At 44.7% G+C, this 27177-nt stretch overlaps 2 protein-coding genes across 6 annotated transcripts in view; one reads left to right on the forward strand and one right to left on the reverse strand.

The window, feature by feature from the left end:
• Positions 1-19703, forward strand: part of LOC141926801 (complement factor H-like) — a 37365-nt gene extending 17662 nt beyond the window's left edge. The window contains exons 12-23 of the mRNA XM_074833200.1: positions 191-388; positions 6077-6213; positions 7374-7671; positions 8314-8502; positions 12483-12689; positions 13147-13323; positions 13990-14166; positions 15194-15370; positions 17533-17715; positions 18494-18694; positions 18979-19180; positions 19314-19703. Of these exons, the coding sequence (XP_074689301.1) occupies positions 191-388; positions 6077-6213; positions 7374-7671; positions 8314-8502; positions 12483-12689; positions 13147-13323; positions 13990-14166; positions 15194-15370; positions 17533-17715; positions 18494-18694; positions 18979-19180; positions 19314-19320 (2153 nt within the window). The 3' untranslated portion in view covers positions 19321-19703. The remainder of the gene's footprint in view (positions 1-190; positions 389-6076; positions 6214-7373; positions 7672-8313; positions 8503-12482; positions 12690-13146; positions 13324-13989; positions 14167-15193; positions 15371-17532; positions 17716-18493; positions 18695-18978; positions 19181-19313) is intronic.
• Positions 19704-24598: 4895 nt separating this feature from the next.
• The window catches only part of CFH (complement factor H), a 49084-nt gene continuing 46505 nt past the window's right edge, over positions 24599-27177 (reverse strand). The window contains exons 25-26 of one of the 5 annotated variants that reach the window (XM_074832755.1): positions 25718-25890; positions 24599-25369 (exon numbers count right to left, since the gene is read on the reverse strand). The gene's annotated coding sequence lies outside the window, so the exon portion shown is untranslated. Of the gene's footprint in view, positions 25891-27177 lie in introns of all 5 variants that reach the window. The other 4 variants (XM_074832754.1, XM_074832757.1, XM_074832753.1 and 1 more) reach the window with 4 other exon arrangements.

Here is a 27177-nt window from a genome sequence, read left to right on the forward strand (position 1 = left end):
AATGTGGGAGCATCCTTATGCTGCAGGTGGTGAGGGGCAGTGTCCCCAGGAAGCCATTGACTGCTGTACCTGAGCTGGAAAGGCAGCTGGGGAAAGGCCTCTCAGGGGCTCTCAGCTGGTCCTAACAGTTTCAGAGCATCAGTTGTCCAGTGGGAGGTCTACAGGCAAATAACGAAAGTACTTTTTGCAGAGAACTGTACAGTGCTTAAGCCTATTATGGAAAGGAACAACATTCAGCTACAGTCATCAATCTGGTCGACCACTTACACCTATCAGACTGGGGATACTATTCTCTTTGAATGCAAATGGTGGTACCGTCAAGTTTCACACCCTGAGAAATTCAGACCAGAGTGCGTGGATGGAGAGATTAATTATCCTACATGTGAACGTAAGTGCTCGGTGTTGAGGATACGGTGGGGGCTGTAGGAGGCAGCTTTGCTGAAATTGCCTGTGCACTGCTCTGAGGAACCACTGCCATGTCATGCTTGGTCTTCACACCTTTTCCCTTTGTTTCTATTTGCACTGCAGGGAGATATTAATAAATGGAAGTGGCATGAAGGAGCCCGGCTGTGGAAATGAAAGATCCCTCAACCGACCAGTGATTGGAGCTCAGTCTTTCCTGGCATTTCCCTTTTTGCTGTGCTTTGTTTGCAGCTTAGCCAACGTCCTGTCTGGGAATTTGTTACTGTTTTTTCTTTTTATTATTGGCTGCTTGTGTTTACATTTTATCCATTTTTGTAAATGTATTTACATTTTGTAAATGTGTTTACGTTTTCTCCATCTGAATGGTAGTGCTTGCATTTTATCCATTCTACATTGATCTCACTGTTACTTTTATTAACAATTGTGTCCCGAAATAGGCTGGCTTTGGTGGCATTCTGAGACAAGAATTAAAGCCCGCAGGTATTTTGATCATCAACAAGCGGCGTGTGTTTGGCCTTGTCTGCTCTTATCTTCTTCTCCATGCACTTGCCTGGAAACTACCCGGGGGTCATGGCAGAGTGGATGAGCGAGTGAGCGGAGTCTCCTTTAAGCGACTCCAGGAAGTCTCTAGATCACAGACCCAGTTCTTATGGGGGACTTGAGCCTCATCTTGAGGGCAAGATGTTGTCATGCAGGTAATGGGGATTTCTGGATGGAGGCGAGGATGACTTCCTGGTCCAGGTCCTGGATGGGCCAACCTGTGCAGTGCACAGCTCCGTCTGCTCTTCACTAACAAGGAAGAACTGTCTGGGGTTGTGGAAATCAACGGCAACCTTAGGTGTGGAGAGCGTGTACTAACGGAGTTCATGATTCCAACAGGAAAGAGAAAAGCAAGTAGCAGAGTACAAACCATGCACCTTAGGAGAGCGGATTTTGTCTTACTTGGGAAACTAGTAGATGGGATTGCTGGGGAGTTGTGGGGATTTGTAAGGATTTCCTGCGGGGAAATGGGCGTGTGAGCAATCCTGTATATGAGCAAGGCTGGTAAAGCCTCAGCGTCGTCAAGGATGTGACAAAATGACCCTGGAATATGAGGAAGAACCCAGGAAGTTAAACAACTTCAGGGTGTGGGTTTGGGTGGAGGAAGAAGTTTGTACAATGTCGATGTGGCAGTTCTCATCCAATCAGAAGACAGTTTAAGGAGCATGTGCAAAGCTAACTGTCCAATCAGAAAGAATTATACCATGTGATTATATCATGTGATTCTCACCTGCATTATAAAAGGCTTGCTCCACTATAATAAAATTGGCATTGCTTAATCAATCTGGTTGTCCGCATTTCCATCTCTCCCGCCGGGAGTGATAGAGGAGTCCAGAAATTCTTACAGGTCTTGAAGGACAGAATCTCCCAAGCACAAGAATACTCAAATCTGGTGCTCAGGAGGAAAAACACATTTACCAGAACTCTGGCTTGACTAATCAGGGACTTCACATAGATCTCTGCAGCAGAAAAGAAATCATTGTGATCAGGAGAGTGAGGCAAAACCAGTCTACAAGGGGACCTGTCTGTGGCATTGATTTGGCATGTATGGACAGTGTTAGGAAAGCTGAAGGTCACCTAGAGTGACACTTGCAAGGGACATCAAGGGTCAGAAGAAGATATTCTATTACTACACTAGCATTAAAGCAGTAAAGAAGAAAAATCTGACCTGTCACTCAGTGGGGTAGGTGATTTAGTGACAGCCACCCCACATGACACTGAAGTACTCGATCCATTCTTTGTTTCAGTGTTCATCAACAAGATGCTGTCTTCATTTCTGTAATCCACCACATTCTGTCACAGACAAACATCCAGCATTATGCATATAACTATAGGAAGTGGGGGCAGGCATGAAAGCACCTCAGAGGGTTGGCCACCTTCATTGAGAACTACCACAGCCATTTTGCTGTGGCAATGATGGATGCAGTGCTGGGGACGTAACATTCATAGGGAAGGCACCCTTCGGCCACAAAAGCATTTGTACTCTTTGAAATTTGTTCTAGCTTAGTGTTGTGTGTCTCTGTGTCTAGCGAGGATGCATGTCAAATAAGCAGAGGGTAAAAAAAAAAAAAAGGCTATTTAAGTTATCTCTTCTTCTGTGGTAACAGAATTAGCAATTAGATTTCCAGATCATAATGCAAGCCAAGCCTACCTCGTAGGTCTCTCCTTTGGCCAGCATTTTATCTGACAATATTATTTTCCCTGATCTCACAGAAATACAGATGTCCAAATAACAAAATCATAGAATGGTTTGGGTTGGAAGGGACCTTAAAGCTCATCTAGTTCCAATCCCCCTGCACCTTCCACTAGACCAGGTTGCTCAAAGCCCCGTCCAACCTGGCCTTGAACACTGCCAGGGAGGGGGCAGCCACAGCTTCTCTGGGCAACCTGTGCCAGTGCCTCACCACCCTCATTGTAAAAAATTTCTTCCTTATATCCAGTCTAAATCCACCCTCTTTCAGTTTAAAATCATTGTTCTATAATGACAGAGAGGCCTTTCCTCTTGCTAACAAACTTGCATTTATGCATTGTTTTGCAAACATCAGCTGAAAAGGCACTCAGATTTATTCATAGATTGTAATTTCTGTTTTCCAGTTAAGTTCTCGGTGTCCATGGTATATAATTGAGGAAACTGACTTTTGTCTGGATATAAACTCACAAATCAGGGGAATTCCCGTAACAGTCAAAACTTTGAGTGCTGTGTGTGCTGATTCAGACTGGCACGTTTTAACCAAGTGTACTGGGTTTCAGTGGCAGGTTTTGGTACTGGGGGGGCTACAGGGGTGGCTTCTGTGAGAAGCTGCTAGAAGCTTCCCCCATGTCCAACAGAGCCAATGCCAACCGGCTCCAAGAGGGACCCACCGCTGGCCAAGGCCATCAGCGATGGTGGTAGCACCTCTGGGATAACAGATTTAGGAAAGGGGTAAAAAAACTGTGGGAGGGCAACTGCACCCAGAGAGAGGAGTGAGAACATGTGGGAGAAACAATACTGTGGACACCAAGGACAGTGAAGAAGGAGGAGGGGGAGGTGCTCCAGGTGCCAGAGCAGAGGTTCCCCTGCAGCCCGTGGTGCAGACCCTGGTGAGGCAGCTGTGCCCTGCACCCATGGAGGTAACGGGGTAACAGATCTCCACCTGCAGCCTGAGGAGGAGCCCATGCCGTGTGGAGGAGCAGGTGGGTGAGCACCAAAGGAGGCTGGGACCCTGTGGGAAGCCCACACTAGAGCAAGTTCCTGGCAGGACCTGTGGACCTGTGGAGAGAGGAGTCCACGCTGGAACAGGTTTGCTGGCAGGACTTGTGACCCCATGGGGGACCCGTGCTGGAGCAGTCTGTTCCTGAAGGATGGCATCCCGTGGGAGGGACCTACTCTGGAGCAGTTTGTGAAGAACTGCAGCCCTGTGGGAAGGACCCATTTTGGAGAAGTTCGTGGAGGACTGTCTCCTGTGGGAGGGACCCCACGCCGGAGCAGGGGAAGAGTGTGAGAGCCCTTCCCCTGAGGAGGAGGGAGCAGCAGAGACAACAGGTGACAAACGGACCAAAACCCCCATCCCCTGCCCCCTGCCCTGCTGTGGGAGAGGAGGCAGAGAAATCGGGAGCAAAGTTGAGCCCGGGAAGAAGGGAGGGGTGGGGGGAAGGTGTTTTAAGATTTGTTTTATTTCTCATTACCCTATTCTGATTTGATTGGCAGTAAATGAAGTTCCTTTTTCTGAGAAAGAAAGAAATAAAGAAATCTAGATGTCCTGTAATAGAAATTATGCAACCCTTTTGGAGCTGACTTATTGGAAATAGTTGCCTGATCCGCAATTGCTATTTAGAGTGTTTTCCAGTGACTGAGTTACAAATGAGGCCAAAAGTTAATGATTAAAGTTAATGACCTATGAAAAGGGGCAGGAATGGTGGCAGATAAGGTGGAAATTAATTCTATTTTACTTGACCTTTTTTGTTCTTCTTAGTGCTATACTAAAAGGAAAAATTCCTGAGAGAGAGACCAGTCTTTCTGAAGCACAGAAGGATTAGAAGGTGAGGAAGAAGTGAGCCAGAAAGACTGGGCTCAGAGTGAAATCCAGAAAGCTTTGTTATATACTGTTTGTGGGGTTCATTGTTTTATATTGCAAACCTGCCAGAACTCCATAAATGACAGTTACTGCTTATGGTCATGTTGGACTAGTATGTAACAATCTAAAATACAAATAAATAATACCTCCCCCTAGAAATATTAGTGGCATGTTTATATTCCTGGTTTTGTCTAAGGAATGTGCTTAGTTCCTTAAAAAATGGTTAATATAGCTGTTAATATTGGATATTTGTTACTGAGACTTTTGTCAACTTTTAGAAGAATGCTTTTCCACAAAGTGTTTTGAAATTCTGACGATTGTATGAAGTGGCATATCAATAACGATGAAATTAATTTAGTGTGTATAGTAATAGCAATATCTGTTGGTCCTCAGATGGGTGTTACTCAGTAAACAAAACAATGCCATGTGTGTTTTTGAAGGGAGAAAAAACAACGCAAAGTCAATTGCTATGTTAGTTAATCCTATGGGTTAGTTAACCCACAACAGTTCCTAGCAGCAAGTGCATTGGAAGAAAAAAATGAGGATGTCCTAAACCAGAAGATTGTGTAAGAAATTCCACAGAAAATGGTCTTGAAAATAATCTTCGTATTGTCATGTGAGGATGGAGCTCCATTCAGTCAAAGTTGTCCTGCTGGTGTAGCCCAATAAATATGATTTTTGCCATTGCTAATAAAAGAACACAGGCTTTGTGTTGACTTGACAGTGCAGGATCTCTAGGCTTGGCTGGGTTTGTCTTGAGCTGATTGTGGCTTGTTTAGCTGAGATAGCAGTTGTTTAGCAATCACCCCATTGGCTGCCTAAATGTTTTTTAGTTTAGCTCTAATTCCTACCGGTAACAAACAGTTATTGAGCTATCTATGACTCCAGACTAAAATGTGGTGTGGAAAAGGAGAATGTGGGATGAGACAAGGATGAACAGAGGTCAAAGACTAAAAACAAGCCACAGTGGCCAAGCAGCGGCCCCAGCAGAAGTGCAACTTGGTCTTGTCCAGGTAGACCCAATTTTGATGAACAGAGACACTGAACAACTGGGATCCAAAAAAGTGACTGTGTTAAGAAAATACATACATGTAAACACAAGGAGACCTCAGTACTTAGGAGGAAGGGACTCCTGCTATTTGCATTGAGCTCTTCCCAACAAAAACCGTTGTACACTAATGGTTCACTGTGGCATTCCCCTGGTGCTGTCAACCAGAGGAGCCAAGGAAGGATGAGCATAGCACCAGAGGAAGTGGTTAGGTACAGGACAGGTTTTTTTGTAAAACACTTTATTTAAAAAAGTTTGCATTACTGAGGCTATCTTGCATTAATTTGGACTATGAATGTTAGCATTGTTGGAAGTGGACTAACAATAACTTAGTATTTCTATTAGGCTGTTAGGATTTTAAGCAGACTTATAATAAATTATGGTCTCCAGATATAAGGTGGCTTTGCCCATTACAAAATTTTAAGTTTGAAAAGCTAAGTGCACTATATTGTGTATTATAAACACATCGTGAGTTTTTGGTTATGGGTTTCATAATGCTTCTGTGTCACAGTTCAGTCTGAAAACTTTTGTGAAAAAACTATTGAAGCTTTTTTGCAACGACTGCATAATTTATCTGTACAGATTAACTGCTGTGTTGCAAGAAAAGTAGAGGAGGAGATTGAAAGGACAGCCCTAGGAATCCTGGGAGTGAATAGGAGTACATGCAGTTTGGAGTACAGAAAACAGCAGCTCTGTTGCAGAGGACATTTAACTTCTAAAGCTTGGAAATGACACTGCTGAGCCACACCATAGTGGTTCTGCTGTGGATGGGCTGTACTACATGTAGAGGTAAGTTATTAAATGGGAAAACTACGTTTTTAAGTGATGTAGCTGGTGGCAATCAAGAAAAATGAACTTAAAAAACCCCTCAACCGTACAGTTTACTTTTTACCGAATTCCCTTCAGAAGTTTAGAATCAGAGTTGTAATTTAGAACAATGCATTTGAGAAGATTTGCTTTGTATTTTCTTGTATGAGCTTGCTTCTTTGCCTTGTGCCTGAACTTAAAGACTATCATAAAGAACCTAGCGTATTAGAAGATGTAACTCACTTAAAATACATTAAACCATATAAATTCCTTTGTATTTCGATTTAACTACTGTTATTCTGAATACGTACGATTAAAAATACAGAATACTGGTTTGGTTGTAATAGATTATACAACTCTTTAAAAATACAGGTACTTTGTTATTTCAAGAAGTTGTATGATAAGAAAAACTTGCTGCCTGAAGGAGATCTTCACTGAATATACACCTTTATTAAAATAACCAGTTTTAAACTCCATGATTAATCCATTTAAATCTGTTCATCATATCGGGGTCATTCTCCTCCCTCTGCCTTTAAAAGTGCTTTCTTATATATACCTTATACTTTCAAAAAATGATCTGACTTCTTTCATTTTAAAAAGGTGGAACTAATTCTAGGAAGCTGAGACAAATGGATTTATTTGTAGAATTAAAGAAATTTGAGAATCATGACTGCATGTGTAAAATTTTATTCCACTTCTGGAAACTTTATTTCAGTTCTGGAAAACAGCAACTGTACTCTGAGAAATTCAGAAGTTTATTAATATTTTCAATTAAAATGTTTTCAGTTTAGTTTTTTCAATGCAAAGCCTGTGAAAATAGTAAAGACAACAATTTCTTAGAACAAGGAGATAGTGCTGTTTATTAGTACTGTATTTTCCCAGATGAAGGGATGTAGGCCATCAGAATATTAAGTCCTGCGTAGTGCCATTATTTGCAGCTGTCAGTACTGTCCTGTATCTAGCAATTAACAAGAACTTGTGCATGGTTTCTGCTGGGATAGCATGCAAGCACCCGCCCATCATTGATTTTTGAAGAAATTGCTAGTAGGGATAAATCGGGACAAGAAGAAAAAGTCAATGTGCAGACAAATAACAAGAATTTGTGCACAGCTTCTACAGGAGCAGCCTGTGAAGACCCACCTCTCATTGACTTTGGAGATGTTGTTAGTGGGAATAAATCAGGATATGAGGAAAATGACAGAGTGCAGTACATGTGCAACCCTGGATACACGTTATCAGGATCCGAATGGGTAACATGCCATGAAAAAATCTGGGTGCCTGGACCACCACAATGTTTGGGTAAGTGTAACTTTTATTGCTGATTGACTTTGTACTTTTAGACAATTCTAATTGTTCTTGGAGTAGGAGTTTCAGAATTAGGTTTACATTCGTTGCTTGATTACCAAGTCTGTAACAGACCAAAATTACTCCCTGGATTCAGTACTTCTTAACTTGTGGATCTTGGGCTTCAGTGTCCCAAAATCATTTACCCTCAGTTATGGTTTTTATTGTGAGAATTTTGGAGCTGTCCGGAAGGTTACAAGCAGTTAAACATTTTGCCTGTACTTCCAGGAACTTGCACAGTAGGTATGGTACTGACAGTGGTGTCAGCCCCTTTCCCGCAATGATCATGTTTGTGAAGACATCCTTTCGTGTAGTTTCCTAACTGTCTCTCATATGCGGGGGGAGCGCTGCTGTCGTAAGCTGCTTTGCTGTCTCAGTTTCCTCCTTGGAGCTCTTTGTTAGAAGTCTTGCAAAGTTCATTTTTAATCCTAGGTATTGGAAACACAACAGGGATAAAATTAGACTTGCTCCCTCGGATTTCATTAATTAATTATGTCAAGGACTACTGTCTCCCGAAGTCAGTACCTCTTGAGACCATCACCGCTGTTTGCAAAGTCAGTAAAGTTTTTAATTTTTAATTTTTCTTCTTTCCCCGAGCACCATGTACCATTACAAAGCAGCAGCTGGAAGCCCAAAACCTACTTCTCTCCAATGGACAAAGGCGCACATTTTTGATTCAAAGTGGTCAGTGGCAAAACTTCAAATGCATGACAGGATTTAAACTCTCAGCCTCTTCTATCAAGCAGTGTGTTAATGGGCATATCGAGTTTCCTTCCTGTATCACTGGTAAATATGCACCATACCTGAATAATTTTGATCTATCAGATACGTCTTGTGTGTAATTTTGCAGTTGTTCACGTGCATTTGCCTGTACAATCAGACACTATTTATTCAAAGGGCAATTGGCTTTCCCAGCACAAATACACTTGCTGACGGTGAGGGGGTGTGTAAATCTAGTGCAGAGGGGAAGTAACTGTAAATAAAGGTGCATGATGTGGGACAATTTATCCCTTTTTACTTAAACCAAAGGGAAAAATTTGCATTTCAGATGCATAGCACATCTGATCAATTGTAGATACCTCTCTTTAAGAGGAAAAATAAGTCCTGCTGTTACCTGTTTCTCTCCCCTTCTTGTGAACGTACTCTTTTGTGCTTGGCTAAGATGTGTGCTGCAGGGTTCCTCATTGTTGGTCCTCCCAAAGAGCTCTGTGTTTGTTTGTTTAGTATATTGCAGAATGGAGTCACAGATTTGACTGGGGGCCTTTAATAGTATTCTGGTGACAAAAAAAATATTATTATTTAGTTGTAGTAGTAGATATCTTTGGGTTTCTTAATTTTTATGCTTCTTCCTGTAATAGAGGTATAAATGATACGGCATAACTCAGGCCATCTACTCTAAAAATCCTGAGGAATCTGTACTCCAATTTCTAAAATAGAATCACAGAATCATCTAGGTTGGAAAAGACCTTGAAGATCATCTAGTCCAACCATTAACCGAACACTGACAGTTCTCAACTACACCATATCCCTCAGCGCTATGTCAACCCGACTCTTAAACACCTCCAGGGATGGGGACTCCACCACCTCCCTGGGCAGCCCATTCCAACGCCCAACAACCCGTTCGGTAAAGAAATACTTCCTAATATCTAGTCTAAGCCTTACACAGCACAACTTGAGGCCATTACCTCTTGTCCTATCGCTTGTTACTTTGTTAAAGAGACTCATCCCCATCTCTCTGCAACCTCCTTTCAGGTAGTTGTAGAGGGCGATGAGGTCTCCCCTCAGCCTCCTCCTCACCAGACTAAACAACCCCAGTTCCCTCAGCTGCTCCTCGTACGACATGTGCTCCAGAGCCTTCACCAGCTTCACTGTCCTTCTCTGGACACGCTCCAGTAATTCAATGTAATTTTTGTAGTGAGGGGCCCAAAACTGAACACAGTAATTGAGGTGTGGCCTCACCAGTGCCAAGTACAGGGGTAAGATCACTTCCCTGTCCCTGCTGGCCACGCTATTTCTGATACAAGCCAGGATGCCATTGGCCTTCTTGGCCACCTGGGCACACTGCTGGCTCATGTTCAACAGGCTGTCAATCAACACCCCCAGGTCCCTCTCTGACTGGCAGCTCTCCAGCCCCTGCTCCCCAAGCCTGGAGCGCTGCTGGGGGTTGTTGTGTCCGAAATGCAGCACCTGGCATTTGGCCTTATTGAAACTCACACAGTTGGCCTCAGCCCATCGTTCCAGCCTGTCCAGATCTCTCTACAGAGCGTCCCTACCCTCAAGCCAATCAACACTCCCACCCAACTTATTGTCTGCAAACTTACTTAGGGTGCACTCGATCCCCTCGTCTAGATCATTAATAAAGATGCTAAACAGGAGTGGACCCAAAACCAAGCCCTGGGGGACACCCTTCATGACTGGCTGCCAACCAGATTTAACTCCATTCACCACAACTCTTTGGGTCTGGCCATCCAGCCAGTTTTTTACCCAGTGAGGCGTATGCTGGAAAGTAGCTTGGTGAGTACCCCAGCCAGTTCCTTCAGCACCCTCAGGTGTATCCCATCCGGTCCCATAGACTTGTGTGTGTCTATGTGATGCAGTAGGTCACTGATGTCTCCTCCTGGATTGTAGGGGGTCGTTCTCCCAGTCTCTGTCTTCTGGCTGAGGAGGCTGGATTCCCTCCATACAACTAGTCTTGTTATTAAAGGCATTAAGTACCTCAGCCTTCTCCTGATCACACTTTGTCATATTTCCTCCTGCATCTAGCAGGGGATGGAGGCTCTCCTTGGTCTTTCTTTTGCTGTTGAAGTACCTATAGAAACATTCCTTTTATCTCTGACTGCTGAAGCCAGATTAATTTCTAGCTGGGCTTTAGACCTCCTGCGTTCTGCCCTGCATAGCCTCACAGCATCTTTGTAATCATTGTGAGTCGCTAGCCCTTTCTTCCAAAGGCCATAAACTCTCCTTTTCTCCCTGAGTTGCAGCCAAAGCTCCCAGTTCAGTCAGGGTGGTCTTCTCTGGCGCTGGCTTCTCTTACAGCACCTGGGCACTGCCTGCCTCTGTGCAATTAAGACTTCCTTCTTAAAAAGCGTCCAGCCTTCCCGGACCCCTGTACCCTTCCGGACCATCTCCCAAGGGATCCTGTCAAGCAGGTGCCCAATCAAGTCAAAGTCAGCCCTTCAGAAGTCCAGGATGTCAGTTCTGCTTCCCCCTCTCCTGGCCTCTCTAAGAATAGAGAACTCTATTATTTCGAGATCACTGTGCCCCGGTCATCCTCCAACCGCCACATCATCCACCAGTCCTTCTCCGTTCACAAAGAGGAGGTCCAGCAGGGCACTTTCTCTGTTCAGTTCACTCACCAGCTGTGTCGGGAAGTTATCTGCCACACATTCCAGGAATCTCCGGGACTCCTCCCACTCTGCTGTGTTGTATTTCCAGCAGATGTCTGGGAAGTTAAAGTCTCCCACAAGTACAAGGGCAAGCGATTATGGGATTTCTCCTAAATGCCTATAGAATATTTCATCCAACTCTCTGTCCTGGGTGGGTGGCCTATAGTAGACTCCCACTATGACAGAGCTTGTAGCCATCAATTGGTGCACTCCAGTCATGGGAGACATCCCACCATGTTTCTGTGATAGCCACTACATCATAATTTTCCTGTTGCATCATGGCTTCAAGCTCCTCCTGTTTGTCACCCATGCTGTGTGCATTGGTATACATGCACTTCAGATGGGCTGATGTCCCCAGCACCTTTTTTGCATTAATATTAATGATGCAGGTCATATCTTGTAAGCAGAAGTTCATTAACAGCCCAAATAAAGTGTTTTCAGAAATGAATAGGAGATAGCCAAGCACAGGGCAAATGAGATGCCAGCTGGTGACTGATGTGCACAACATGCCAACCACATCTGTATTCTTAAACTGAAAAATTCTCATGCCACATGGTTCCTCTTCTTCTGCATTGCCTGTGAGTTTCCATTTCTGCTGAGAAGTGGCAGACATAGAGAAGGATAACCAAAAAAAATGTTTAAGCTGTTCATAAAACAACTTTTACTGAAATAAAATTCCCAGTCCCAGTTACGGAACAGGAACTTTAACTGTAACTAGATCTTTTGTATTGTGGAATTTGGAGCAAACATATGCTTTCAACTTGATGTGTCAACTAATAAAACCTGATTTACTAATAACTAAAAATGCATATAAAATATAACTGAAGTCCACCCACTCTTCAGTAGCATAGGAGGAGAAAGCATTGGGACAGCCCTGACTCAGGAGGGCTTCATAGAGATTTAATCCACTGTATGTGCCAGGAAGTACATTATAATACTTTGTAGTTCTGTTCTCTCTTTCTTTTTCACGTCATCACAAAACCTGTCAGGACATTGGTACAACTTTCTTAATGGTGACAAATTTAGTAGCTAACATTCTAGAAAGTCACTTTCAGTATCTCAAAACAAGATAATGTCTCTTCTGTTTCTCTGCCTAGGAAATTTTCCCTGTTCTTGATGCTAAACTGTATCTGTAAGTCCTTGGTATGAACTAGAAAATGGCTTTAATTTGGTTCAAATGAAAAGAGAGAAATCCCATGTAGGAGGGAAAGGAGAGAGAAGCTTTGCTTTTTGTATCTTAGATATTTCTTCATCTTCCTTTCAGGCCATTTAATTGATGTTTGGATGATTGGTTTTTTCTTTTCAGTTTTAGACAGCATATGTCACTGGAATATTAATTGTCTTGCATTATTATTTCTCTGTGTCTTCTGTATTTTTTAGAAAGACCATGTTTGCCACCAGAACCTGTAGAATGTGCTGATGTTCCTAGGCTGGAAAATCAAAACTTACAAATTAAAAGAGAAGGGAAAACATTTTATCTGTCTGGTGCTAAATTTAAGTATGTTTCTCGTCGCGGATACAAGTTCGATGGACTATCAGAGATAACTTGTTCTAAGGGAAAGTGGACTTCGGCTCCTGCATGCTTGGGTAATATCAAAAAATACTTTTTCTGAAGTGCATTAAGCAATGAAATTGAAAGAATTTTAAACTGGAGCTTGACTAGGAAGGGCCAGTAACTCCCAATTTTGCTGTGGAATCTTATCATCCCTCATGGGTGTGTTCAGAGCAATCCTGATTGGATGCAAGACTGACTTTTTGAATGCAGTTTAGTTTTTAAATATTCCTTTGTGTTCTTGTAATCTTATTGACATTTTCAGGCATGGTTAGAAACAGGATCTAAATATTCCAGTGGTGGACGTCCGTGCCTATATAAGGAAATGACGTATTTAATTTTCCATATCCTACCTTTTATGTAAAATCCGCTGTCAGCAGATGACTACGCTGATGATAGAGAAAGCTCTCTAAAGCAACTGTTTGTATAAACAGTACACTCATTCTATGTGTATCACATTAGCACGGGCATCAGCTTTCTGTATCTTTTCAGAAATGCCATGTGAAAGCATTCCAAAAGTTGCCAATTCTCAAACTGAAGGCAGAAACAAGGAAATTTATGAGCCTGGTGAAACAATTCGCTACCAGTGTGATGCAGGGTTCCTGATTGTTGGTCCTCCAGAAATTATTTGCAGGGAAGGAAACTGGACAGCACCGCCGTTCTGTGAAGGTATAGGTTCTACTTCTAAGAAGTCTATGACCCTTCTTAGTCTTACAGGTTGTGAATTAAAATAATGTCAGCTCAGGCATGCAGGTGGGTCAGGCCAATAGAGCCAATGGTGACTTGCTTTGAATGGGCTCCTACAACCCCTGTTTTTCTGGCTCCTGAGAAACAAGCAGCAGGCTAGATCAGCAAAGACATTGTTTCTCCTATGGGCTGAAACTTGTAGGTGAAACTTATCTCTCTGCTGAAATCAAGCAGGCAGAGGGTTATGGAGGAATGGATGCTGGCTGCAAAGGTAGAGATAACTGGTAGAGTAACGTATCTTCTTTTCACATCACAGAGAGTGTCAGTTGCTGAAAGTTGCCTCCAAACAGTAGAGAAACCACTTCAACTCTCCAAGCCTTTGGCACACAGTGCTGCACAACACTCATCTGCACATTCGGCTGATCTCTGCAACTCCTTTTCTCTTTTTAGTCACTCTAGGCAAAAATAACATTGTGTGGTGAAGCGTTGCAGAGTAAAAACCATTATATTTTCATTTTCTACCTGTAGAAAATGATCTGCATTTCGCAAACCATTTTTGCTCCTCAGGAGCAATGGTGCTCTGCAATGCAATGTTCTGTGATTGTCATATTGCTGCACTGCTGTTCTTACATGCCCCTCTCTCTTCAGATGTTACCTGTGGAGCCGCACCTGAAATTCCCAATGCTTATATTACAAGCACTCAACAGGAGAGGTACCTGCCCGGTGCCAGACTGCAGTATGAATGTGAAAGCCATTTCCAAATGACAGGTGGAAATTATGTCACTTGTACAAATGGAGAATGGTCCCAGGCACCAACCTGCAGAGGTACGAATCTGTGCTTTCATCTTGCCTGTTAGCATAGAGGGGATGGTTTGTTTACCTACACATTCTAAAGGCTTTACCTTTTCTACTTCTGCTTTCTTTGTGCATCCCAACTTTGTACTCGCATTGCTTCCTTGCACAGCACTTTAATTTAGCTTGATGCCTCTAGAAATACTGGGGATACGTTCATGAGCAGCAAAGACGTCTTGAAGAAGCCATGCCTAAGAGGTGCTGCTCTGTCATTCTCCAGAGTAGTGCTGGTATTTCCCCAGAGCCTGCCACTTCAGCGACCTTCAGTAGAAAGACACGTAAGGGCTCCTCTGTTCTGTTCAAACCTGTCCGAGGGTTTCTGAATGGAAGAAGCAGTACGGGAGAGAAACAGCCGTTCTTCTCCAGGGCCGCACTCTGACCGACGCAGATCCCAGCAGAGACTCGGATCTAGACCGTGTACGCTCTGCTGGGGCCATGACATGGCAATAGCATTCCTGTGACAGGGAACTGTCAGGAGCTGTGCTCCTGTCCCCTGCCCAAATCCGTGGCTGCAGGGTGAACAAGTGCTACCTGGCTTCCCACACCTCCCTGGAGCGGACTGCACTTACCGGTCCCTGGGCAGTGCAGGCTGACAAGCTCCTCCCGCGCTGCCAGTGCTCCAGAGCTCTGCGATTCAGCAGAACGCCAGCTTGGCTGCTGCCCCTGTGATTTCCAGCAATGCCAGGGCTCCCTGGGGAGGGACATGGGCATGCAGGAAGGCCGGTGTGGCTTCTTGTGACGTAAGGTGTGGCTACAGAAACACTGGCTTTTTCTGGAAGCTCTCATTGACCCTGCCATCTCCTGAGAGTCCCAGAAAGAGAGTTCTGCTGCCACTGTCACACCTCGTTGCTTTCTCCAGGACAAACTCTTGGAGCTGTGACCCACTAGAGGCAGAAAAGCTGGACAGAAATTATAACAAGGTTGATTCCTTTAACTGTTGGCTGTATAGGGGAACGCCTCAATGACTGCAGACGTGACTGCAGCAGTGTCTCTTTTTCAGATGTGACGTGTGAACCTCCTCCAGAAATTCCCGGTGGTAAAGTCGAAGGTGTTAAAAAGTCAAGGTATTTGCCTGGGGAGAGTGCTCACTATCAGTGCTGGCCAGGTTTTGTGATGGCTGGGGCTTCCAGCATAGTGTGTCAGAATGGGACCTGGACAAAGCTGCCAAAGTGCAAAGGTAATTTCTCTCTCTCTTCAAACACTTGCCTGTCAGTGAGACTATCATGAAGGTGACTTAGTGGCATTTATCTCTCCAAATTTCAGTCTCATTACTGTGCACAAACACAGCGTAGCTGGCGCGCTCAGGAAAAAGCCATTTTCCCAGGTATCTGTTCAGGTGAGTTTACCAGCTGAGTGAGCCAGGTGGTGTCACTCAAAAGGGCATGTTACAACCTGGACTGGGAGCCCAGGGAGTCATAAAGGTTCTGTGATCCCCTCAGGTTAAATCAAGGTGAAACAACACCAAATGACCAGTTAAAATGTTTTACTTGAGGTAGAAACAACTTTAATTTGGAAAAGGATAATAAACAATGTGGTCTCTTACAAATCTAGAGAAAAGAAAGACACATAAGGACAGGAAAGAAAAAGAAAGGAGAGAAAGAGAGTCAAAGAAATCCAGTCACCACCCCTGGATCCAGCATTGTCTCAGGACTGGTAATCTTGGGTGGTGGGTGCACACCCAGCAAAGTTTTCTGTTGCCTTTTAAAGTTCCTCTTATTGGCTGATTAGCATAGTAGACAAAGAGAGGCAGGTATTCCAAGAGCTCATTTGCATGAGAGATTGAGAAATGGTGTAGCATGGGTTCTGTGTGTGCGCTGAGGGGGAATGGGGTACCTTAACCCTTTTGTCCAGTTGACTTGGTGATCATGATCTCCCCCTATCACCTTTATCTTTTCCTCAGTTTTTGCTTCTTGGGCCATTATCCAGTCGTTAGCTCCATCTGGTGTTGGTTGTTGATCTCTCTTATCAATCTTTTAGCTCTTCTTCAAGACTATAGTCTTAAACTAAGGTGTAGGCATTAACCCAAACGTATGGTTTTCCTCAGTCTACGTCTCCTCCCTTCGAGGTTTATCTAAGGAATTTGGCTATAAAACGGCAAGGGAGCAGAGCCGTGCACCCTTCGATACACTCTGTGCCTCCCTAGGCAGATAATTCATTCCTTCGACTAATCACAAAGGCCACAATTTGTCCTTGAGGTTTTCTGTGTCGATGAACGTTTGAGGTATCAATTCCTTCAGTTCCTTACAGGGCCACATCAGGAGAACCACCCTGAGGCTAAGAGCAGTTGCTGGCCCAGTCTAATTTTGAGACGCAGCCCCTGGACTTCTTGGAATCTACCTTCTGTGCCTGGCTGATGAGAAGAGAGCGAGAGATTTTGTTGTCACTGTTCAAGAACAGAGCCCACAGCTTCCCTGCTAGTTGACATCCAGATAGTGCAGATGATGCATTGCTATACTGAATGCCGTGGAGTCAAATCAGCTGTTAAATCAGCTGAGGGTAGAATGTGCTGTGTGAGCCAATACCTAGGTACTGTGTTGGTGCCTCCTAGGGTTTCATGAGCGCACTGAATAATCTCATTTGTCTTCACAAGGCATACAGAAAGTTTCAGCACAGGGACCAATGCAGCGACATTTCACTCAGCCAGCACCCAGCTGGGAGCCTGAAGGGGGTGCAGAAACAGCAGATGACTTAAGGCCAGGCTCCATATTGTGGCTCCAGAACGCAATGCCAAGTGCAGAGAGGCTCACTGCTGGTACCAAGGGATCTGGGTCTTCTCTGAAGATTTCCCAGTGCAAGGTCTGTTGGAAGGCCAGACTTGGGGGCAGTGTGGTGCTTGAATAGGTATAAAAATCCGTGAGGCAGCAGCGCTTCAGGATTGGCATGTGTGAGCTCCTCAGCGCTGTAAGAGGCGCACAGAGCCCAGGGGCTATTACCCCATCAGTGATCACAGTGGTGCGGTTGGGTGACAGTTGTCACTGTTTGCAGTCAGATCCGCTTTGGTCCCTGCTCAGGCAGTGGAGGGAGGAGGTGGGTGTCAGGCTCTTCTGCAGAAAGAGCTGTGACAAACGCTACACCGTTATGCTGGATGAGAGGAAGTGCTGCAGACAGCTGCAAGCGCTTCAGCTGTGGACAAACGGGGTGAACTGGCACTTGTGAGTCCCGCACTGGAGAAATGAGAAACTCTTGCTCTTTTTCACCTGCCAGGTATTTGGTTTTCTCTCTGCTTTCCTCCGCGTCTCTCAGAGTAGTGCCAACATACTGTCCAGTAGTATTTGTAGGCAGGCCTCCGCTGCAATTAAACTCTCGTGGCTTTCTCTCTGATTGGGAATTTTCTTCCAGGGAAAGGCGGGAAATGTGGCCCACCTCCAGTTATTGAAAATGGAGACCTTCTTTCCTTCCCCATGCAAGAATATCCACAAGGTTCCGTTCTGGAATACAAATGCCCAAGTCTCTATGTCCTGGAAGGATCTCGGCGTATCACCTGTACTGATGGGCAGTGGACAAGCCCCCCAGTTTGCCTCGGTAGGTTGAAGCACGTGCTGTGTGGCCAAACACTGTGTGACTGCTCCTGTTGTCTTTTTCTCAGCTCCTGAGGTCATTGCTTGTGCAGCAGCACTTGTGCTGGGGCTGCAATGCCAGCAGGGCAGAAGAGCAACAAGTCCTTCTTGTGTCCAGGAGGAGTTTCTTCTTGAAGTTCGCTCGTGTAGTCCCCTCTGCTGCCTGCAGTCTCTCGCCACCACAGTGGGTTTGGGAGGAGGGGAGTTTGTCTGAAGCCCGTGGTGTGAGGGGATCTCCATCGCTGTGCCAGGCTCCCGAGTGCTCCCAAGTTAGGGACGCTGCTGTGGTCAGCAGGCTGTGAGTGGGGAGGATGGGTCTGAGCACGTGGCAGTGCTGGGGAACTCTGGGTCTGCATCCGTGACATGGCCGTGAGGAAACAAATTGGGAGAAGTGCTGAGCAGAAGGGAAGGACGAATCTCAAAAAAGACACGGGGAAGTGCATTGGTGCCTGCTGACTTCCTCACCTGTGAATTGCCCTGTGGGACTGTCAGCATGAAAAGGCTTCTCCATAGCTCTGCGTGGGTGCCTGGGGTCTCAGCCATGGTCTTCTTTCCCTTTAGCTTGTCTTTCCTGTCAGAAATAACAGAGGGTCAGAGCAAATAGCTGGAACTGGGTTTTGATGCAAAGAAGGTTCTGTAGGCTCTCGGGGAAAATCTGCAAAGATTTGTAGGCTCTAGGGGAAAAAATTGACCTGTGTTGAGTCTGTATAAAGTGATGACACTCTTCTCTTGCCTTTTTCAAGCGGCCTGTACAGCATCGGAAGAAGACATGGGCAGAAACAATATTGAGCTGAAATGGGTCACTGCAAGAAAGCTGTATACCAGATCGGGTGACTTTATTGAATTTCGGTGCAAAAGAGGATATATGGCGGACCCAGCATCTCCCCCTTTCAGAGCACAGTGTATGAAGGGAACGTTAGAATATCCACAGTGCAAGCCAGGAAGTAAGTCATCTCCACTTTGGCCACAGCTTAGCCCCTGTGTTGTGAGGGGAAGGCCTTTAGGTTTCCTGGGGGAGCACCTGGGGAGGAGCCAGGGAATGTGGGAGCATCCTTATGCTGCAGGTGGTGAGGGGCAGTGTCCCCAGGAAGCCATTGACTGCCGTACCTGAGCTGGAAAGGCAGCTGGGGAAAGGCCTCTCAGGGGCTCTCAGCTGGTCCCAACAGTTTCAGAGCATCAGTTGTCCAGTGGGAGGTCTACAGGCAAATAATGAAAGTACTTTTTGCAGAGAACTGTACAGTGCTTAAGCCTATTATGGAAAGGAACAACATTCAGCTACAGTCATCAAGCTGGTTGACCACTTACACCTATCAGACTGGGGATACTATTCTCTTTGAATGCAAATGGTGGTACCAGCAAGTTTCACACCCTGAGAAATTCAGACCAGAGTGCATGGATGGAGAGATTAATTATCCTACATGTGAACATAGGTGCCGAGGATACGGTGGGGGCTGTAGGAGGCAGCTTTGCTGAAATTGCCTGTGCACTGCTCTGAGGAACCACTGCCGTGTCATGCTTGGTCTTCACACCTTTTCCCTTTGTTTCTATTTGCACTGCAGGGAGATATTAATAAATGGAAGTGGCATGAAGGAGCCCGGCTGTGGAAATGAAAGATCCCTCAACCGACCAGTGATTGGAGCTCAGTCTTTCCTGGCATTTCCCATTTTCCTGTGCTTTGTTTGCAGCTTAGCCAACGTCCTGTCTTGGAATTTGTTACTGTTTTTTCTTTTTATTATTGGCTGCTTGTGTTTACATTTTATCCATTTTTGTAAATGTATTTACATTTTGTAAATGTGTTTACGTTTTCTCCATCTGAATGGTAGTGCTTGCATTTTATCCATTCTACATTGATCTCACTGTTACTTTTATTAACAATTGTGTCCCGAAATAGGCTGGCTTTGGTGGCATTCTGAGACAAGAATTAAAGCCCGCAGGTATTTTGATCATCAACAAGCGGCGTGTGTTTGGCCTTGTCTGCTCTTATCTTCTTCTCCATGCACTTGCCTGGAAACTACCCGGGGGTCATGGCAGAGGTGAGTGTCCTGACCGCCTGATCAGGCTGAGCGAGCGAGCGGAGTCTCCTTTAAGCAACTCCAGGAAGTCTCTAGATCACAGACCCAGTTCTTATGGGGGACTTGAGCCTCATCTTGAGGGCAAGATGTTGTCATGCAGGTAATGGGGATTTCTGGATGGAGGCGAGGATGACTTCCTGGTCCAGGTCCTGGATGGGCCAACCTGTGCAGTGCACAGCTCCGTCTGCTCTTCACTAACAAGGAAGAACTGTCTGGGGTTGTGGAAATCAACGGCAACCTTAGGTGTGGAGAGCGTGTACTAACGGAGTTCATGATTCCAACAGGAAAGAGAAAAGCAAGTAGCAGAGTACAAACCATGCACCTTAGGAGAGCGGATTTTGTCTTACTTGGGAAACTAGTAGATGGGATTGCTGGGGAGTTGTGGGGATTTGTAAGGATTTCCTGCCGGGAAATGGGCGTGTGAGCAATCCTGTATATGAGCAAGGCTGGTAAAGCCTCAGCGTCGTCAAGGATGTGACAAAATGACCCTGGAATATGAGGAAGAACCCAGGAAGTTAAACAACTTCAGGGTGTGGGTTTTGGGCAGAGGAAGAAGTTTGTACAATGTCGATGTGGCAGTTCTCATCCAATCAGAAGACAGTTTAAGGAGCATGTGCAAAGCTAACTGTCCAATCAGAAAGAATTACACCATGTGTTTATATCATGTGATTCTCACCTGCATTATAAAAGGCTTGCTCCACCATAATAAAATTGGCATTGCTTAATCAATCTGGTTGTCCGCATTTCCATCTCTCCCGCCAGGAGTGATAGAGGAGTCCAGAAATTCTTACAGGTCTTGAAGGACAGAATCTCCCAAGTACAAGAATACTCAATTCTGGTACTCAGGAGGAAAAACACATTTACCAGAACTCTGGCTTGACTAATCAGGGACTTCACATAGATCTCTGCAGCACAAAAGAAATCATTGTGATCAGGAGAGTGAGGCAAAACCAGTCTACAAGGGGACCTGTCTGTGGCATTGATTTGGCATGTATGGACAGTGTTAGGAAAGCTGAAGCTCACCTAGAGTGACACTTGCAAGGGACATCAAGGGTCAGAAGAAGATATTCTATTGCCCAGCCTGTATTTGTGCTTTGGATTGCCCTGACCCATGTGCACGACCTTGCACTTGGCCTTGTTGAACTTCACGAGGTTCACATGGGTTCACCTCTCTGGCCTGTCCAGGTCCCTCTGGATGGCACATCCCTTCCTTCCAGCATGTCGACCGCACCAAACAGCTTGGTGCTGTCAGCAAAGTTGCTGACAACACCAATCCCACTGTCATGTTGGGGCAACAAAGACATTAAATGGCACCCGTCCCAACACTGACCCCTGAGGAACGCCACTCGTCACTGCTCTCCACTTGAACATTGAGCCGTTGACTGCAACTCTTTGAGTGCGACCGTCCAGCCAATTCCTTATCCACCGAGTGGTCCATCTGTCAAATTCATGTCTCCAATTTAGAGACAAGGATGTCGTGTGGACAGTGTCAAATCCTTTTCACAAGTCCAGGTAGATGACATCAGTTGCTCTTCCTTTATCCACCAACGCTGTACCCCCACTGTAGAAGGCCACCAAATTTGTCAGGCATGATTTGCCCTTAGTGAAGCCATGTTGACTGTCACCAATCACCTCCTTATTTTCCATGTGCCCTAGCAGAGTTTCCAGGAGGATCTGCTCCGTGATCTTGCTGGGCACAGAGGTAAGACTGACTGGCCTGTGGTTCCCCAGGTTCTCTCTATTTCCTCTTTTAAAGATCGGGGTTATGTTTCCCCTTTTCCAGTCAGCGGGAACTTCACTGGACTGCCACGACTTCTCAAATATGATGGATAATGGCTTAGCCACTTCATCCGCCAGTTCCCTCAGGACCCATGGATTCATCTTGTCAGGTCCTTTGGACTTGTGCACCTTTAGGTTCCTTAGATGATCTTGAATTGATCTTCTCCTACAGTGGATGGTTCTTCCATCTCTTAGTCCCTGCCTTTGCTCCTGCATCTTGGGCTGTGTGATTGACCACCAGTGAAGCCCTTGCCTGTGAAGAGTGAGGCAAAAAGGTCATCAAGTACCTCAGCCTTCTCCATATCCCGGGTAATTAGGTGTCCCGTTTCCTTGTGGAGATGGCCCACATTTTCATTAGTCTTGACATACCTATAGAAGCTTTTCTTGTTGCCCTTGACATTCCTGGCCAGATTTAATTCTATCAGGGCATTGCCCCCCCTAATCTGATCCCTGCCTGCTGTACCCCTCCCAGGCTATCTGTCCTTGCTTCCACCCTCTGTAGGCTTCCTTTTTGTGTTTAAGCATGTCCAGGACCTCCTTGTTCATCCATGCAGGCCTCCTGGCATTCTTACCTGACATCTTCTTTGTTGGGTTGAATCACTCCTGAGCTTGAGGAGGTGATCCTTGAATATTAAACAGCTTTCTTGGGCTCCTCTTCCCTCCAGGGCTTTATCCCATGCTACTCTGCCAAGCAGATCCCTGAAGAGGCCAAAGTCTACTGTCCTGAAGTTCAGGGTAGTGAGCTTGCTGTGTGCCCTCCTTGCTGCCCTAAAGATCTTGAACTCCACCATTTCAAGGTCACTGCAGCCAAGGCTGCCCTTGAGATTCACACTCCCCACCAGCCCCTCCTTGTTGGTGAGAACAAGGTCCAGCATAGCACTTCTCCTCATTGGCTCCTCTATCAATTGGAGAAGGAAGTTATCATCAGCGCATTCCAGGAACCTCCTGCATGTAGATGCACGCGTGCGCATGTCTCTAGTTCCTCTTGTTTATTCCCCATGTTACATTTGTTTGCATAGAGGCATTTAAGTTGGGCTCCCGAAAAAGCTGACTTACTGGCCAGAATCCTTTTGTGCTGCTCTCCAGGTGCTCTCCTGCTGCCCTGTGAGCCCTCTCCAGGCTCTGGGCATCTATTACTGACACTGGCATCAAGCTGGTAGGAGTGGGATGGATTGAGGTTCCCCTCCCCTGGCAGCTTCAGTTTAAAGTCCTCTTCACCAGCTTGGAAAGCCAGTGACCAAAGAGGCTCTTCCCCTTATCTGACAGATGGACCCCATCAGCCCCCAGTAGACCAGGTTTCTTAATGTGAGTCCCGTGGTCTAAGTAGCCAAACCCCTGGCTGTGGCACCAGTCCCGTAACCAGTCGGTGATTTGCTGGATTTGACTGCTCTTTTCAGACCCCTTTGCTTTGACAGGGAGGAGTGATGTAAAAACTACCTGCGCTCCAGAGTCTTTTACCGCCACTCCCAGGGTCCTTTAGTCCTCTTGATACTCCTCAGACTGCTCCTGGCTGTATTGTTGGTGCCCACTTGAAACAACAGCAGCAGGTAATAGTGGACTGTACAAGGCTTGGCAGTCTCTCAGTGACATCCCTGATACCAACCCCCGGTAAGCAGCACACCTCTCTGGAGAGTGTGTCAGGTTGGCAGGTGGTGCGTCCGTACCTCTCAGAAGAGAGTCGCCTACTATTATCACCCTTTTGTTAGTTGTGCTGGTGTACAGGGAGCAGATCGGGCTGCCGTACTCAGCTCCAGCATCTCTCCTGATGTGGCGGGTTGTGAGAGACTGAAATGTCAAATGATTGTCTCAAAGTTTGCTTGTGTGTGTGCTTTGAGTCACCGGGTGGTGTCAGTAATGCCTAAACATTCATCAAGTGCGGGAGATAAGGACATGCACACGATCAATGTGATCAAGCAATACCGATTTATTGTAGCAAAGCAAGCCTTTTATAATGTCGGTGACATCACATGATATGATTCTCTATGATTGGACAGTTAGCTTTGCTCATGCGCCTTAAGCTTTCTTTTGATTGGATAAAACCTGCCACATCAGCCTTGTACAAAGTCCTTCTCCACCCAAACCCACATCCTGAAGTTGCTTAATTTCCTGCGTTCCTCCTCATTCTTTCAGGGTTATGTCCTTGTCACGTCCTTGCCGCAGCTGAGGCCTTACCAGTCTTGCTCATATGCAGGATTGCTCACATGTCCATTTTCTCGCAGGAAATCCTTTAGAATCCCCACAATCAAGGACCAGCTGTGGCCTTTGTAATTAGTCTAACGAATGTCACCCAAGGAAGCAGGAATGTATTGAAGAATGCACCCTCCCACTCCTTTTGTATTGATAAATTCCTTAGATAAGCCTCAAAGAGGTGGACTGAGTGAAACCAGGTGTTCCTCATCAAGCACAAGGACCGCTGATCACCGGCTCCATTGTGTAAGCCCGATAATTTGTGGCTCTATTGTGTAGGCCGGATGCCATGCATACCTTGCAAACGACTTTGTGACTTCACCAGTGAGGAGGTGGCAAGAACTGATAAGAGGTGATCATTTTTGCCCCAGAAGCCAGATGATTACTCAAGAAACATGAACTCAGCAGATCTGTGAGAACTGAGGCAAAACCAAAGGTGGGTAGGGCAAGCACTGACTCAATTGCTCATGGACATGAGTTCTGAAATACCTGCCTCTCTGTCTAGTATGCAGATCAGCTGATAGGATGAGCTTAAAAGGTGGCAGAGAACTTCACTGTGTGTGCACCCACCACTGAAGAACTGAAGACTGAGGACCAACGGTATGCTGCTGGATCCATGGTGGTGACTATTCTTGTGATGGTATTCCAGATGCTTGCTTGATTTCTGTCTTCCTTCCATTCTGTCCTATCGCTACCACACTTCACTTTTAATAAGTAAAACAGTTTTGAGTGTATGGCATTTGATCTCGTTTGTGTCTTAATCTTGCTCTTGGTGTCACTAAAACAGGATAAAGAACTTATCGACACCAATTTGATGTAGATAAGCAGACACTCCTTTATTAACAGCCAGGTGCGCAGGGGAGTCGTCTCACCAACAACATACACCTAACTCATGTAACATGTTGATTATATAGGGTACAGTAATACATATTAATCAAGTTCTCATACATAAACATGATAATTCCCATAACTCATTTTCTTATTTCCACCTCTTTCCGGTCATGTGCACTTGAGTCCTAAAATGAGTTGGGGGGTGGCTTTTGCGACCACTACAGACTACTGACCTAAAAGAAAGACCCTCCAATGCCCTTGACTCAAGGACTTTGGCTCATGTTATGATTTTAACATGCTTTGAGGCCCTTTCACAATGTAACTTTTAGAACACCTTGTCTACAGGGCAATAAATCATCCTTACCAGTCTAACAATGGTACCTCATCATGAGTCTTATTCTTTGAATAGAAATCTGGTTCATGATTATTACCAGCCTATGTGGCCTTAGCCTGGGACTTAACAAAGGACTTTGCAGCAGCATAACTGGTTGTATGGTTACTCTAAATCATTCCTTATTTAAATCCAAATCCCCAAAAATCATTAAAATCAGCTCAAATTAATAACAAATCAGTAACATTGGGATCATATCAAAACCTCCCTCGACATTGGATCGGGATACGGGTCTTTCCTCTTCAGTCTACAGAGTGGTGAAGCTGTTCTTCCACTGTTGAAGCTGGTGTATATTCTTCCAAGGAGAAGATAGTGATATTTATTTCCATTATCAAAAGGAGGCGGCAGTCCCCATTTCCCTGATGGTGGAAGCATATCTATTTTCAAGAAAATCAGCATCACTCAAATAATCTCAAATTTATACCCAAACAGCGGTTGCAATTTTTTTATAATCATGATAAATTAGGAAAGGCTTTTGCAATTTTTGTAATAGTTCCATCTGATAATTTGATGGAGGATTTGATCTTTTCTTGATTGTTATTTTGCTGGCAAGCTCATTGATGCCAGCAAGGAGTGATCACCTTGACTTGGCTATTTTATCCACGACCAGAGCAGGTGAATTACATGTTTATTCACCATGTTTCAAGTATGTTTGAAATATACAAGTATATTTCCAGTATTACTGGAATCATTTTGTTAACACGTACAGATGCCACATAGCACCGCAGATGCTGTTGTTTTTCACATTTCATACTGCTGCATTTCATTCACATTGAAAAAAGGAGTGTTTCCTTAGTTCTCTTCTGGTCAGAACTGGAATCCCAAATATTTCTTTTCTTTTTCTCCTTTAGCTTTTGGGTAGAAACACTTTCATACACATCTAAGACCAAAAAAGAGAAAACTGCTGTGCTTACTTTAAGATTCACGAGGAAGCAAATGAAATTTCTAGGCATGATGATGGGACAAACACCTCAAGGCTGTGAACCACTGCCTGCCCAGAACTCCCTTTAAAAGCAGTGGGACTGTTTGCTAGCCTCACTTGCCATATCCACATTTAACATCATTCAGCTTTAACATATCATTGTGAGTGTAGGAAGAGCAGAGAGGTGGGAGTATATTTCCGGGATGTTTTCAAGGTGTGCTAATAGCTCCAAATCACAAAGTGAGAGCATATTTTCAGGTGTGTTACAAGAAAAGCTGAAAAGACACAATGTGTTTTAGCGCACTAAATGTTTTTAAATGCATTAGTGTTTACATAAAATGAGGTTTATTTTTTTTCAGTAAATAAAACTGGATTCTTCATAGGCTGTTTATAAAACTAGAAGGTAAATCATCTTTGCATTCTGGTGGCTGTGACCAGTTTCCATGCCTACAATTTATTTGCTTTGACCTAGTAAGGCTCAGATCTTGCTGGAATTGATAACACTTTGTTTCTCCAGAAAAAAGTACATTTGCTTTCTAGGTTCTGTGATGATGACCTAGATAACTGCACTACACATTATAACTGAAAGGTCAAAATATCTGCCTGTATCCTATGGCTGAAAAAAAAAAAAAGCACAAGACAGTAGCCATGTGATTACCAGAGTTGTGGCGTGGAAAGCTATTCAACATCCTGCTTTTAGTTTTTATTTATATTTTGAAAAAAGAGAGTTACACATACTTGAAAGTACAACGTTATGGGTCTATTAAACTCATATGAAGCCCATAAGAATCAGCAAACTTTAAAACTATTAATTTTCTTGTGTTGCCTTTCGTGTAGTTTAAAGGAATGCAGGCAGATATTTAGGATCTTTGGGGATTTTGACACATGGGAAATATAAGAAAATGAGAAGGAAAGGCAATCTGATATACCTCAAGGGTTTTGGTTAACACTGCAATACATAGTAATGAATTTGGGAGAAAAAAATAAAACCAAAGTTTTTGTCAATGGGCAAACCTATACGTGTTAATTTCAGAAAAGTTACCCTTCATATTATTTATGCTATCATAAATACTGGGGGGGGGTGGGTGGGGGTGGGGGGGGGTGGTGTCCCAATATTAAACCATAAAAAGCAAAAACCACAAGCCATCAGCCAAGTCTCCAGTGTGTTAAACATCAAGAAATGCTAAACAAAAGTATGATATATATGGCAAGGATAATGAAAATGAACATCAATTTGCAGATGGC

The sequence above is a fragment of the Strix aluco genome, chromosome 8 (genome assembly GCF_031877795.1).
Source record: "Strix aluco isolate bStrAlu1 chromosome 8, bStrAlu1.hap1, whole genome shotgun sequence".
NCBI lineage: Eukaryota > Metazoa > Chordata > Aves > Strigiformes > Strigidae > Strix > Strix aluco.